A 13,671-nucleotide genomic window follows, 5' to 3' on the forward strand; every position below is an offset into this window, starting at 1 on the left:
ATGAGACCTTGTGTGCACCCTCCAAGAGTGGAGTTTCTGTTTCCCGCAGTCCTGTGGAGGTCCTGCAGTCAAGCTCTGCTGGCCTTCCAAGCCAGATGCTCTGGGGGCTCCCCCTCTAGTTGTCAGACCCTCAGGCTGGGGAGCCTGACGTGGGACTCAGAACTCTCACTCCTGGGGGAGAACCTCTGCCTTATAATTATTTTCCAGTTTGTGGGTCGCCTGCCGGGCGGGTATGGGATTTGATGTTATCGCCATTGCACCCCTCTGATTGTCTCATTGTGGCTTCTGCTTTGTCTTTGGATATAGGGTATCTTTTTTGGTAGCTTCCAGTGGCTTTTTTTTTTGGTTGTTCAGCAGTTAGTTGTGATTTTGGTGTCTTTGTAAGAAGAAGTGAGCTCATGTTCCTCTACTCCACCATCTCGTCTCCACTATCAAGCTCCACTTGCTTTGTTTATTTATTTATTTTATAGGTTTGGGTTTTTTTTAATAGGTTTTTTTTTTAAAAATGTACTTACTTATTTACTTATTTATTTAGCTGTGCCAGATCTTAGTTTTGGTGCATGGGATCTTTGTTGCCACATGTGGGATCTTAGTTGTGGCATGCAGGATCTTTTAGTTGCAGCACACAGGAACTTTAGTTGCGGGCTGTGGGATCTAGTTCCCTGACCAGGGATCAGCCCCGGGCCCCCTGCATTGACAGCATGGAGCCTTAGCCACTGGACCACCAGGGGAGTCCCAAGCCCACTTGCTTTAAAACTAAAAGTGTTACATAACTTTAAGGAAATGTTTGTTCCAATTAGAAGAAATAAGTATAAACCAGCATGGGGAGCAGAGTCATTACCTTACATTAGAGAGATGCGTGAAAGCAAGGCATCATCCCTCCAAGGCTGTGTTGTTTTTGGCCATCTCAGTGGATGAGATTGTGACACAGGGTATGAACATAGATGAACCTTTCAGATGTTACATTCAGTGGGAAAAAACCAGACAGCAAGACCAGCTATTGTGTTCTTCTATGCATATGACCTGTTCAGAGCAGGCAGGTCCACAAAGAGAATCAGTGGTTGCTGGGGGTGAGGGTTTGAGCAGGTGATGGAACGATTATGGGGTTCCTTTTGGGGTGATGAAAATGTCCTGAAGTTGATTGACGTGCTGGGTGCACAACTCTGTGAATATTCTAGAAGCCAGTGAATGGGTGAATTGTACAGTATGTTGATTATGCCTCAGTAAAGCTGTTGGAAAAAAAGCCAAAGAGAAAATAGTGCATCACAGAGGCACACAGTCTTTATCGTGAATGTCTGCAGTCTTTTTCTCACCTCGGAGGTATGAATGGCTCATTAATTGTAAAGAATCTGGAATTTATTTGGGGTCGGGGTAGGAGGGCATACAGAGTTTGAAAAGCCTCCGGGTGGTTTTGATGATCCCCTTCCCTTTGGGGATCACCGGGGTGCCTGCCTCCTAGAAGCCAGGACACCTGGAGCCAGGTGCCCTCAGTGCACTCAAGTACAGGGTAAGAAGACTGCTTGGGTGTTTTGTCCTTACACCCTGTCCCAAAGGGATGTGCGAGTCAGGTGGTCCTGAACACGACAGGAGAGTCCACCTCACTCTTCTCTGAAGGGTTTTTTTTTTTTTTAAGCAGGGAACCCCCATCCCCACCCCCAGGCCCTGGTTGTGTTGGCACCACATCCCTTTCTGGCTGCTTTGGCCTGTTCCAACCCCAGGTGACGCAGGACAAGAACCTGTCTTGTGGGAGGCCAGAGTCAGAGGAAAGGTGTGGAGACGGCCCGCGCCTGCTCAGACCGACTAGCTCCTGTTGTTCTACTCCTGGCCGTCCCTGGGGCTTTCGGTCTTTTTGATTTGTAGCTGGGTTTGAACAGAGCTGTTTCCTACTCTGATTTAGATATAAAAAAAGGAAGAGAATCGGTCTGCACTGTGGAGAAGATGAGTGTGGGAGAGGGCAGTAGGGGTTTACCCAGGCAGGAGCTCAGGGTGGCTTGCCCAGTGAGCTGATGGAGGTGTGGAGGCGTGGTTGGCATCTAGGCGTGTTTTGAAGAGAAGGATGCGCAGGATGTGCTGAAGGGCAGGCCACGGGACCAGAGAGGAGAGGTAGGGGTGAGCCCCGGGGTTGCTAGGAGTGCTGTCTCCTGAGACTGGGCAGACCACAGGGCTGGAGTGGGAGTGGGGGGCAGGGCGGGGTTGGAACATGTGATGCTGCAGGTGCCTGTAGACATCTGAGTGGCAGTAGTGTGGGCGGTGGGGCATCTGTGGCAGGAGTTTCGGGGAGGGGCCGAGTGTGGATCTAAGTGTGGAAGGTGTCATGAGAGCATAGGTGGTGTTTAAATGAAGTGGGATATGGGTGCAGGCGGTGGACAGGGCTGAGGGAAGCTCCGCCCTCCAGTGTGTCGAGGTCGGGAAGGCCTGGACGAGTCTGGGAGATGAGAGGAGGACTCTGGGAGAGTGGTGTTGCAGCAGCGAAGTCATAAGCTCTCTCCAGGGGTTGGCCCTTGTCAGACGTGACGAGGCCTGAGATGGGCCGTTGGGTTTGGCTGAGCAGAGGTGGTGGCCTCATTGAGCTGTGTCGGAGGGTGGGATAGTCGCCCACCTGAACAGTTCACGCCGATGTCAGGGAACTCCTGAAGTTTTGTCGTAAAGGGTATGAGAAATGGATTGGTTAGCTGGAGAAGGATTTGGTGTCAGGGTGCGGGGGGGCAGAGGGGGTCGTTCTATTTATTTATTTATTTGGCTGTGTTGGGTCATTCTTGCTGTGTGCGGGCTTTCTTTTTAGTTGCAGTGAGTGGGGGCTACTCTTCGTTGTGGTGCGCGGGCTTCTCATTGTGGTGGCTTCTCTTGTTGTGGAGCGTGGGCTCTAGGCGCATGGGCTTCAGTAGTTGGAGCACATGGGCTCAATAGTTGTGGCTCACGGGCTCTAAAGCGCAGGCTCAATAGTTGTGGTGCATGGGCTTAGTTGCTCCGCGGCATGTGGGATCTTCCTGGAGCAGGGATTGAACCTGTGTCCCCTGCATTGGCAGGCGGATTCTTAACCACTGTGCCACCTAGGAACCCCGGGGGTGGTTCTTTTTTTTTTTTTTTTTATAAATTTATTTATTTATTTTATTTTATTTTATTTATTTATTGGCTGCATGGGGTCTTCTTTGCTGCACACAGGCTTTCTCTAGTTGCTGCGAGTGGGGGCTACTCTTCATTGTGGTGCGCAGGCTCCTCATTGTAGTGGCTTCTCTTGTTGTGGAGCATGGGCCTTAGGCGCTTGGGCTTCAGTAGTTGCAGCACATGGGCTCAGTAGTTGTGGCTCACGGGCTCTAGAGCACAGGCTCAATAGTTGTGGCACACAGGCTTAGCTGCTCCGTGGCATGTGGAATCTTCTCAGGGCAGGGCTCGAACTTGTGTCTCCTGCATTGGCAGGCGGATTCTTTACCACTGCGCCACCTAGGAAGTCCGGGGGGGTGGTTCTTTTTAAGATGGGGGATGTTGTGTTGAGTTTGATGGGATGGTCCAATAGCGAGGGAAACAGGGATCACTCAAGAGGACAGTTGCTGAAACGGTGCTCTGTGCAGGTGAGAGAGGGTCCAGCGTGCCCCCCAGAAGCATGGGATGGCGGGAATGTGCAGGGCCCCACAAGGCATTGGGGAGAAGGCGCGGGGAGGGCGGGCAGGATGGAAGGTGAGAGGGTGGCCAGGCCAGGGGAGTATAAGGATTGCAGGGTAGCACCGAGGGCCCCTTGAGGTGGGTGGGCAGTCATTTCAAACGAGACCCCACAGCAGAGCTGTGTCTGTGTGTCCCTTTGCCACAGCGGGCAGTCTGGGTTCAGGGCTGGGGTTTTCTCAGGCCAGGAGGAAGGACGGGGGCTGGGAGTAGTGAGGCATGGAATCGGACTCAGCAGTTTGATTCCAGACGTGGGGCCTTCAATCCCCTCTTAGTTGTAAGCTGTCTTGCTCTCTTCTGAACAAGGTTAAATATAAATAAGTAGATTTCCCCAGTCCTGGCATCAGTGCTCACATCAAAGGTAGAAAGAATACTGCACTCTTTCCCTAAGAGGAGAACTTATGACTCCCACGTACTGTTTTCAGTCACACATTCTGCAGGCCCAGCAGCCACAATAACCCAAATCTACCACCTTCTCGAAGAGAAGAGTTTGAGGAAATCGGCCCTCTAATAATATCTAGTTAGTGATATGTTATTTCAAAAAGTGGTGTTTTTTCCATGTATTTGTTGATCAGTTAGGTAATGTAGATACTTGGTAAATTTGAAAGGTTTTAAAGCTGTGTTTTGCTTATGGTCGTGGTGAAGTGTGTTCACGTCTACATTTCAGAAAAGCTGGAGAAGATTCGGGACCATGAACGAAAGGAGGACACTTTCACCCCTGTGCCCAGCCCTTACTACATGGAGCTCACCAAACTTCTGCTGAATCAGTGAGTGCCTCTCCCCTCCTCAAACCCACACGCGCGACGGAGCCCCCCGTTCCCACCCCACCTCGTTTTGTGTCCACGCTCATTTTACCGAGGGAAGTGGTGGCTTTGGCCCCCAGCTCCTTTGGAATCTGAGAGTCGTTTGTGGGCACACGCACACTGGCCGGGCTCTGTCACTCCCTCTTTCTCCTTTTTCCTTTTCTCCGCTCTTCCCTCTCCTGGTGAATCCCTTGATTCTTTCCATTCTGCACCCTAACCCTCACTTGATACTGGATTCTGGCATCAGCCCCTCATCTCTAGCTGTGGCCTTTTTCTTAGCTGCAAATGTTTTATTAGTCAGGCTGCACGCCTTTGCTCCCTTGGGCCTGTGCATCTGAGTTCTTGCATCTCTTGCACGGGAAAGGGCCAGGGCTCACATTTGCCTCCGACCCCGAGCTAGAAGGCAAGTCCAACAGTCCAAAACTGTTTCCCCTCATCCAGTTCAGGCTCCGCATTGGTTTCTGATTCATTCTCTGCCTCGCAGCCGGAGTGGTCTTTCAAAGGTACAGCTGCCACGTAACTCCTCTGCTTCTTGGAGCCTTTCCACGCTCTGAAGTCCTGATCATGGTATTCAAAGCACCGCATGGCCTGGTTGCCTTCTCCCGTCTCTCACAGCTCTCTGGTCCTTCCCTCTGGTTCTCTAGGGTCCAGGCTCACTTCTTCACACATGCCCCGGTCCTCAGAGTGTGCGCACGGCATGCGTGTGTGTGTATGCTACTCTGTCCCTCTGCCCAGTGAGCTCACCTGTGCCCTGCTCCCTCCTCGGGTTTAGCACAGCAGGTCCTCCCTCCCTCCCATGTTACGCACACCTGTCCTCGTGGCAGCTCTGCATCCCTCCACAGCACTAGTCCGTTGTAATTCTCTAACTGCCGTCTGCCTGTGCTGTTCCTCCCCCCTTCACCCCCAGTTCTTCTGGGCAGGGACTGTCTTGTGTGCCACACACAGGGCCTGGTGCTCACATGCGTGTTGAATGAGTGAATCAGTGGAGGGAAAGGCAAGTGTGGATAACCTTGCTGAGGAGCTACTCAGAATGTAATTTGCACAATGTCAAGCTTTTGAAGCCCTGAGCACCTTTTAATTGATGGATTCAAGAGCAGAACCAGAACAAAAGTTGGAAGTTCCCTACTTCTGCTGTAGAACAGCAATGGCTGGGGGCCCACCGAGTGGCACTGTGGAATTCAGGTGGACATGTGCGTAACGTGACTTGTCCTGGAGTTGACATGTGGCTGCAGTTGTGCAATGCACATTCTCAGCATTCAGCATGCTAAGCGTCCCACTAGGTAGTGGAGGTGGTCATGCAGGTTTCAGTTGCGATTTTGTGGGGAAGAGACATGACTCTGTTAACAGGTGTGGTGTAGCACCTGGATGTGACGATGCTGCCTGGAGCACATCAGGATGCAGTCCTCATGCCTGGTGCTCCAGAGTGGGGATCCCTGATTGGAGGATGAGGGGATGTTTACTAGGGGAGAGGGCAGTGAAGGTATAGGACAGAAGGTGAAAGGGCACGGGTTTGTGAAGCAGGGCTGCTGGGACCTGCGTGGACTGAGTGGGGGCAGGGGAGCGGAAGCGGAGTCCCCAGGAGGATGTTCAGGCAGGTGGGGCGTCATCTGGAGGATCTGAGAGGGCTTCTGTTGCGCGGGGTGGGGAGGAGGGGGCGTGACTTCAGAAGGGAGAATAGGGAAGCAGAGGGGAAGCCTGGCCTGATCATCTTTAGTTTTTGAAGTTCAGTGTATCATGTACACAGTTCCTATCAAACCCTTGTTTATAATTCCTCAGAGTCAGCCATTCAGCGAATGGACCTTGGTTCCGCAGTGCAGTTCACAAGGAGCTGGGGTCCTGTCTTCTTTAACCTGCTGTTCAGAGCGAAAGATCCAAGTGTTGGGGTCTTAAATAAAATCTACTATGTCAATTTTATACCACTGATTCTCTACTAACCTTGAGGCTAATTTTAGCCTGTGGTGAGAACACTGCCAGCTTATCCTAGGATGCCTGGTGATGAACGATGTTGGCTTTTGCTTTTGTCTTCTAGTTTGTCTCTTCCTTCAAAGGTTAGTTTAGTTTAAAATTGTGTCACACAGGAAGGCTGTTAGTGCCCCCCGCCGCCCCCCCGATGATTCCACCACACTTTTACCCAGAATTTGCTGTGTGTAGGTGTGTTGATGCTAATTTGTGATTTGTTCTGTGACTTCTGCAAATGTATCTTTGTCTTCCGTGTAGAGTGGGACAGTCCCTATCCTTCAGGGCTTTTGTGAGGATAGAAATGCTGTGTAGTACAGAAGACAGTGCTGGCACAGAGGCTCTTCTCCTGGCGGGTTGCAGCCCTTGGATAACTGATGGGGTATTAGCATTAGAGGATGTGACCTCTGAGCCAGCCTTTGAAAGAAATTCATGCTAGATGGAAATTCTACAGAATAGGACACTCAGTTATCCTGAGACAGAGCAGGATCGACTCAGAGCTGCTTTTCCATACCTTTTTTTAGGTAAATAAACAGAAGTCCTTTTACCACAGCCTGCCATGGGACAGTTAACTTGAGCACAGATAACTCGGTGAGGATCATGGCTGAATTTTCCTGGCACCAAGCTTAACTGCTAGAAATCCTTACATTTTAAAATTGAAAAAGTGAAACAGATTTTGAATCTACAACAGCTTGTGCATTTCGCCTAAGTCCAAGCAGCAACTTCTACCTGGAGGTTGGCTTAGTTTACCAAGTGCTTCCTTCTGCAATTCATCTCACCTCTTGCTTCCTTTAGTGCTTCAGACAACATCCCGAAAGCAGATGAGATCCGGACCCTGATCAAGGATGTGTGGGACACTCGCATAGCCAAGCTCCGGGTGTCTGCTGACAGCTTCGTGAGGCAGCAGGAGGCACATGCCAAGGTGGGTACGCACTGGCCGCCCACGGAAACCGGATGCTCTGCGGGACAGCCCATGGCATCTTGTCCGCTTACGGCATCGCAGAAAGGGATGACCAGCTATGCAGGGCTTTCAGAAAATTACTTCTTGTCGGTTCCTTATTTTTACCCAATAAATTTAACCCTTCTCGAAATCAAAAACCCAACCAGCCTGTCTGTTTTCCCTTGTATTTTATTTTAGCTGGACAACTTGACCTTGATGGAGATCAACACCAGTGGGGCGTTCCTCACGCAAGCACTCAATCACATGTACAAACTTCGCACGAACCTGCAACCTTCTGACAGCACCCAGTCTCAGGACTTCTAGGCAGAGGCTGGTTTGTCGAGGCCCGCGTCTGCCGGCAGGAGGCTCACTGGACGGTGTGAGTGCTCAGGACGTGACAGAGGTACTCACGTTTCTGGAATTCTAGAACCACTTTTGAATGTATGAAAAAAGCACAGTGAAGCAAGGAATGGGTTTATCGCCTTGTTGGAAAGCAACAGGCTTGTGCTTAGTCCTCAAGACATCCTGTAATTCCACATCTGTATCTGGGAGCCAGCTGTCCTTTTATGGGGGAAAGAAAAAAGCGTTGGCAAGACAAGTGATTTCCCTAGCAGAGCCCCGGTCTCCTGTCACACACGGAATTGTCCTGTGAAGGTGAGGGTCTAATGATGTCGGGTATTGCTTTTAAGACAGAGATATAGAGGATGGTGACGTGGCCGCGGCCTTTTTTTTCCCATTCTTGATCCTGATTTCTTGGGCCATTCTCCTACAGAGGTTGCTCACACAGAGGACAGCAGATGAATGGCTCGTGACAGTGTCCCATGCTTGTCACCTAAACCCTGATATACAATAAAGATGGAATCAACCCAAATCTCTATTGGGTTTTTTTCCTGCATAACTCCCATGAAAAGAGCAGGCTGAGTGGCTACAATGATCTGATGGAACAAACCGAGAGGGTTAGCAGGCAGCTGTGGACGTCGGCCGGCACTGCGGTGTCTCCTGTCCTCTCGGCTGCTCACCAGCAAGAGGGAAGGCGGGGAAGCGTTAATTCCATGTCATCACGTGAGTGCAGCTGAAAGCAGGATGCCGGGGGCAAAGTGGGGCCTATGACAGGGCTCCTGAGGAGCTGAGGGGGAGGCTGTTCTGGGCAGCAGTGGCTCTGGTAAGGGTGGTGTTTTCCCTACACGCAGGTCTCAGCTGTGGCACTGCTCGGTTCCTTACGGAAAGCACATTACGCCCTGGAGGGGAGTGCCTGCCTAGTCCTGTGAGGAGCAGGTTCAGGAACCAGCTGGTTTCCCACAGTAGCGCTGTCACTCAGAAGCAGTCATGTGCCGTCTGGAGGGCTTCTGAAGGGTGTACGTGCGTGATCAACGGGGCCTAAAGAATAACCACTGGTGTTTCTACCCTTCAGTGTTTCAAATCCAAACTTATTTCAAGTTACTAGAGCCCTGTTTCTCTGTCCCAGGGGGGTGCCCAGATGTCCCTCTAACAAGCAGCTATTGTTTGAACACTAAAGGGCCGCACATGGAGGGATGAAGACCCGGTCTCCATCAGTTAAGAGATGACAGGACTTGTCTTTTCATCTCTCTCATGCAGAATCCTTCAGATTTAGCCTGGGGAATCTTCTAGAATGAAACCACAAGTTATTGAGGTGGTTCGGGAGTCCTGTGTATCTCAGACCTCACCCAAATACCCTTCTCTTAAAACCTGGCTGAGGTACAGTCGAATCTGTCTCCACACTTGACCTGTAAAGCTGTATAATTGTTGAGCTCTTATTTTTACTTTTTGGCCTTATTTTAACATAAAAAAAGATTTTTCTCTTAACATGATTCAGGAAGATTTTATTTTTTGGATGTTGTCAGAAATTACAGCAATATATTCATAAATACCTAATTACTACATTCAACAAATAATATTACAATACAATTAATTCAAACAAGTACACTTAGAACAGGTTTAATTTCACAGCATCTAAACTGCCCCCAGAGTGACCGAGGCACCGTCCCTCCTCCCTCCTTGTACTGGTTGACTGTTGTAGCAATTAAGCACAGGTACATACAAAGGAACACGACTGATGAGTGTGGTCTTCCTCGGGTCAAGGCAGAGCTAAGGAATTTAGGTTGAGCGCTGGATCAAAAGTTGGAGACAGGCTACTGCAAGGAGTTAAGTCAATAGCGTGGTTACTTGGAAGAGTGTAGGGGCTGCGGCTAAGTGGCTAATCTACACCGGAAGAGAAACAGTGTCGCTGTGCTGTTTCCATCTGGTGGCGGGTCCCTGGAACTTTCTACGCTGTAAACCATGGCTCGGAGGGAAAAGGGGGTATGCGATTTGATTCTGGAGGTGTGGCAGCATTGTGAGCTACTTGACGAAACACCGTCCCACATACAACTTAGGATTTCCTGTTATAATTCTTTGCTGAAGGTGTGGGTTCCTTTTAATATTCTTTGAATTTCCCTGAGGGTATAATCTATTAGCATGTTAATGCCAACTAAGTGTTTTATTTCCTTAAGAATATAGACTGAAGTGTTGAAACTCCTATGTTGGTCACTTATCTGAGAGAATGGATTAAGATTATGACATTTTATGTCTGTTTGGCTTGTTTCTATGAAACAAAAACTCATTTTCAAATGGTCAGGTCGTGCGGTGCCAAGTTTGGGGGAAAGCTCTGGTGTGTTTCTAGTCATCTGATGAAATGCAGAACCACACGCCTCCGCTTCAGAAGGTATCCCACAGATGTTTAGCAAAACCCCCTTCAGAGGGTGGACAGCAGCTGTCTCTCCCAGGTGCTGTGGGAAGACACAGGTCGTGAAGGACCGTCTTCACGAAAACACTGACACAGAAGTTCCACGATCAGTTCAATTCTAGAGCACATTTGGTGCACTTCAGAACGTTCTTTCAAACTCAATGTGAAATAGCTGAGCAGAACACTTCAGGGATGCCACATATCTCTGTCAGTTTTTAAGCCCAAACTGAAAAGAGACTTTGATGTTACCATGCTCTTTTAGAATAAATGGTTTCAGATTATAAAACTAATTATTAAACGGAAAACAAAACCAAACCACGATTGGGTACTGTGTCTCAGTGGTGCACTTTTGTTTTCAAAAGACACTTTTGTTACCTTTTTCTTAGTTTACTCATGTTGCCTTACTGGTTTGTATTTATATTCTGATTGTCATATTACTTCTTGAGCCCTAGAATATGCAGAGATCCTCACAGAATACTCAGAGATCCTCACAGGTAGGGGGGAGTATGGCGAGGCAGAGTGATGGAGAAGCTCAGAGGTGGGGGAGGGAAAAGGCAGTTAGTACTAAGCAGGCATCCCTTCAACCCTCATGCTACGAACTCCTCCCCAACAACAACAAAACACCAGCCACAGGAGCTCCCCTGCGACAGGATGGGGCTCTGCTTTTCTTTCCCATCAAGTTATCAGATCGACTTTTCCCTTCTGCTTTTGGCCAAGGCCCTTTCCAGAGCCGAGGAGCAAAGGCATCCAGACACTTTCTATGATAGAGGAGGAGGGCTGGGGGGGGGGAAGTGCTAAGCTGTAACCCTTAGGCCTTCAGAAACAGCAAGCAGGTTTTATTTAACTAGAGACACTCAGCGATGTTTTGCCCTGACTGTTGGTGGGGCTCCCTCTAAAACACTTGTCCCCACCTGTGGCACATGGTGCGCTCTGTGTTGTTGCAGGGGAGGCGGCCCCCAGAACAGCCCTTAGTGCTCTTCAAGTTGTTCTGTAGAGAGGAGAGCGCTTGCTGACTGCTGATAATACTGGCGGCACTTTCTGAGTTTGCTAATAACTGGAAGATTCTTGGCAGACATACAAAGCAGACTGTGTGGGAACAGATAAAGTGACACAAAGCCATCTGCCCACAAGCTGTTCTGTGCAGCTAAGGTCTGGGGCTGAAGGCGCGGCCACAGATCACAGTGAGTGGCCTTCCTGAAGGTCAACCAGCCCTTCCCCTGGCCCAAGGCATGATGCTCAGGTCCCCTCCCCCATCCCACCCCCAGGCAGACCAGCCACTGCCTGCTTTGGCCTCTGGTTCAGGCCCATTCAGGCAAGAGATGCCTTCCTGATCTAGATTCCACACTGCCTGAACGGGCAGTAACTGGGGCAAGAAGGCCCCACCCCACCCTCCCCGGTGCCTCGCATTGGTCTGCGTATCCCCGTTCCTGGCCCTGCCTGTGCTCAGCACAGTAAGTCCAAGAGAAGAGCTGCTCAGATACTGCTCACCTACTTCTAGGCTGGCGCAAAGTTCTGCATCTAAACACAGCCTCTAGAGTTTCTACCACCTTAGCTTCCTGTCCTGGCAACTGCTCCCTTCCTCAAAGGCTCTTTTTTTACAAAGCCCGTGTCCACGTGCACGCATGAAGGTACACACACGGCGTCTATCCGGTTCCCCGGTTCCCGGTGGAGACCAGCCCCTCCTCGCACCATAGCCCCCGGGGCAGTGCTGAACTCCGCGTCCAGGGCGGGGGCGCAGGAGGAGGTGAGAAGTAACCATGGCTTTCCACATCACTCTCTGGTGCAACTCAAAAATGAAGTGATCGCATAGGTGCCAGTGGTAAGCTCTTTTACTTTTCTTCTTCTTTAATTTTTTAAAAACACTTCAATATCTTAATGTCCTGACCAGCAGCAGTACAAACACTAAAAGCAAGGGTTGTTTTTTTTTTTTGCCCAAAAAAACAAAACAAAAACAAACAAAACCCCCAAACAGGAAAACAAACAAAAATCCCCCCAAACCACATATTAAAAATGGCAGGCTTTTTATAACAATAATTAAAGTAATAAAAACATACAAAACTTTGTTTTTTAATATATATACACAGTACAAGGCTGAAGCACCTTTGACTTTTCTCTCAAAATTTACGTTTGTATGAAAACACCCCCCACCGTAGTAACAATCTGGTGGGTGTGAATAAATGTATACATAGAGCTCTGTACATTTTCCCCCACGAAGTAATAAAAGGTACCTTCAGTTTGCCGATTCGCTTTATCTTTAGGTAAGAGCTTTTCCGGGGAGAAGCCTTTGGGCGAGGCTTCAGGACTGTTGCTTTGTGTGCTCCTAGGACCTGTTGCTTTGAAGAAAATTTTGCAGAAAAGTAACTGAAACAAATAAGCTCTTCACTTAAAATGCACCCCACCTTCCCTCCGCTGAAGCAGGTCTCAGTCCTGGGGAGGAGTGAGACCGGCCCCACCCTCTGCAGCCAGAGCAGCCTGGGCTCTCACAGCCTGGTGACACGGAGCACCCAGGGTCCGATCCAGTCCGACGCACCCAGGGGCTGCAAATGATCAAATCTTAGTGTTGGTAATGGAGCCTTCATCTTCAGATTAGAAAATGACGTGGGGAAAGAATAAAACCGCCTTTAAAAAGAAAAAACTGTGGGCGTCCTACACGGGTTGCTCGCTGAATTCCAAAGGTGATCCGACTGCGCTGAAGGCAAGGCGCGTCCGTGCTCCCTCCTGGAGCCTGGAGTCCTCTGCTGCATGCATGGCACATCCTCGTTTTCTAAGCTTCAAACCTCCCAGTGAAAAATATTAAATATTCAAGGTAATAAAATAGATAATATTTCTATACTATAGGTTCGGCCTAGTGCAAGGGAAACCGTCACCTGGGATATCCCTTAAAGTAACCTCTAGGCCAATGCATTGCAGGCAACGCAAGGCACTTCCGTAAGTGATCCAGTTCTGCCTGGAGTCGCTCCCTTTCTGAGACAATCTTCTGTTTCTGGCTCCTCAATTCCTGGGGAGAGAAAGTCACGTAAAACACTGACTTGAGACGGGAAGGAGATGTGTGGGTGCGCCGGAGGCCAGCCTTCAGCACCTAGAACCCGTCCCCACTGTCCCCAAAGTCTCGGATTCTTGCAGTCCCTGCTCGCTCTCAGAGAACCAGGGTCTGGCGCTGTCTCACCTTCAACCCTGATATTTTAAAAATTATCCGTGCCACCATAAAGCTTTTGCTGCTTCAGGAATGGCCAAGATGTGCAAGACCTGCTCTGAGACAAGCCCCCATCCCATGGGCAGGAGGAAGCACAGCTGCAGGGCGGGTGGGGGGAGTCGGAATTGCCTCGAGAGCTTTCCTCCCTCCATGCTCCTGAGCAAATCACAGGAGGGGGAGACTGATACAGGCACTGAATTCCCTCAAAGGCATAATACACATCACCATCCCCCTTCCAGGATCAAACATTCTGCACATGAACGATGCTTCTGTCCTTAGGTAAATCTTGCGTGATTAAAATGACTCCCGAATTTCCCCCCAAGGCTGTTTTGATCTCTCAAGAGCACAGTTTCCCTTCAAAACCTGTCTGTATCGGTGT

The 13,671-nt window shown here is 49.7% G+C and overlaps 2 protein-coding genes across 6 annotated transcripts in view; one reads left to right on the top strand and one right to left on the bottom strand.

Moving 5' to 3' along the window:
* Positions 1–9,189, top strand: part of GINS2 (GINS complex subunit 2) — a 24,917-nt gene extending 15,728 nt beyond the window's left edge. The window contains exons 3-5 of the mRNA XM_057710688.1: positions 4,325–4,424; positions 7,212–7,338; positions 7,555–9,189. Coding sequence (XP_057566671.1) covers positions 4,325–4,424; positions 7,212–7,338; positions 7,555–7,680 — 353 coding nt within the window. The 3' untranslated portion in view covers positions 7,681–9,189. The remainder of the gene's footprint in view (positions 1–4,324; positions 4,425–7,211; positions 7,339–7,554) is intronic.
* GSE1 (Gse1 coiled-coil protein) overlaps positions 9,183–13,671 on the bottom strand; it is a 409,268-nt gene continuing 404,779 nt past the window's right edge. For 3 of the 5 annotated variants that reach the window (XM_057710685.1, XM_057710684.1, XM_057710683.1), the window contains exon 17: positions 9,183–13,097. In XM_057710685.1, the coding sequence (XP_057566668.1) occupies positions 12,963–13,097 (135 nt within the window). In that variant the 3' untranslated portion in view covers positions 9,183–12,962. The remainder of the gene's footprint in view (positions 13,098–13,671) is intronic. The other 2 variants (XM_057710687.1, XM_057710686.1) reach the window with 1 other exon arrangement.

Source organism: Hippopotamus amphibius, chromosome 16 (assembly GCF_030028045.1).
Source record: "Hippopotamus amphibius kiboko isolate mHipAmp2 chromosome 16, mHipAmp2.hap2, whole genome shotgun sequence".
NCBI lineage: Eukaryota > Metazoa > Chordata > Mammalia > Artiodactyla > Hippopotamidae > Hippopotamus > Hippopotamus amphibius.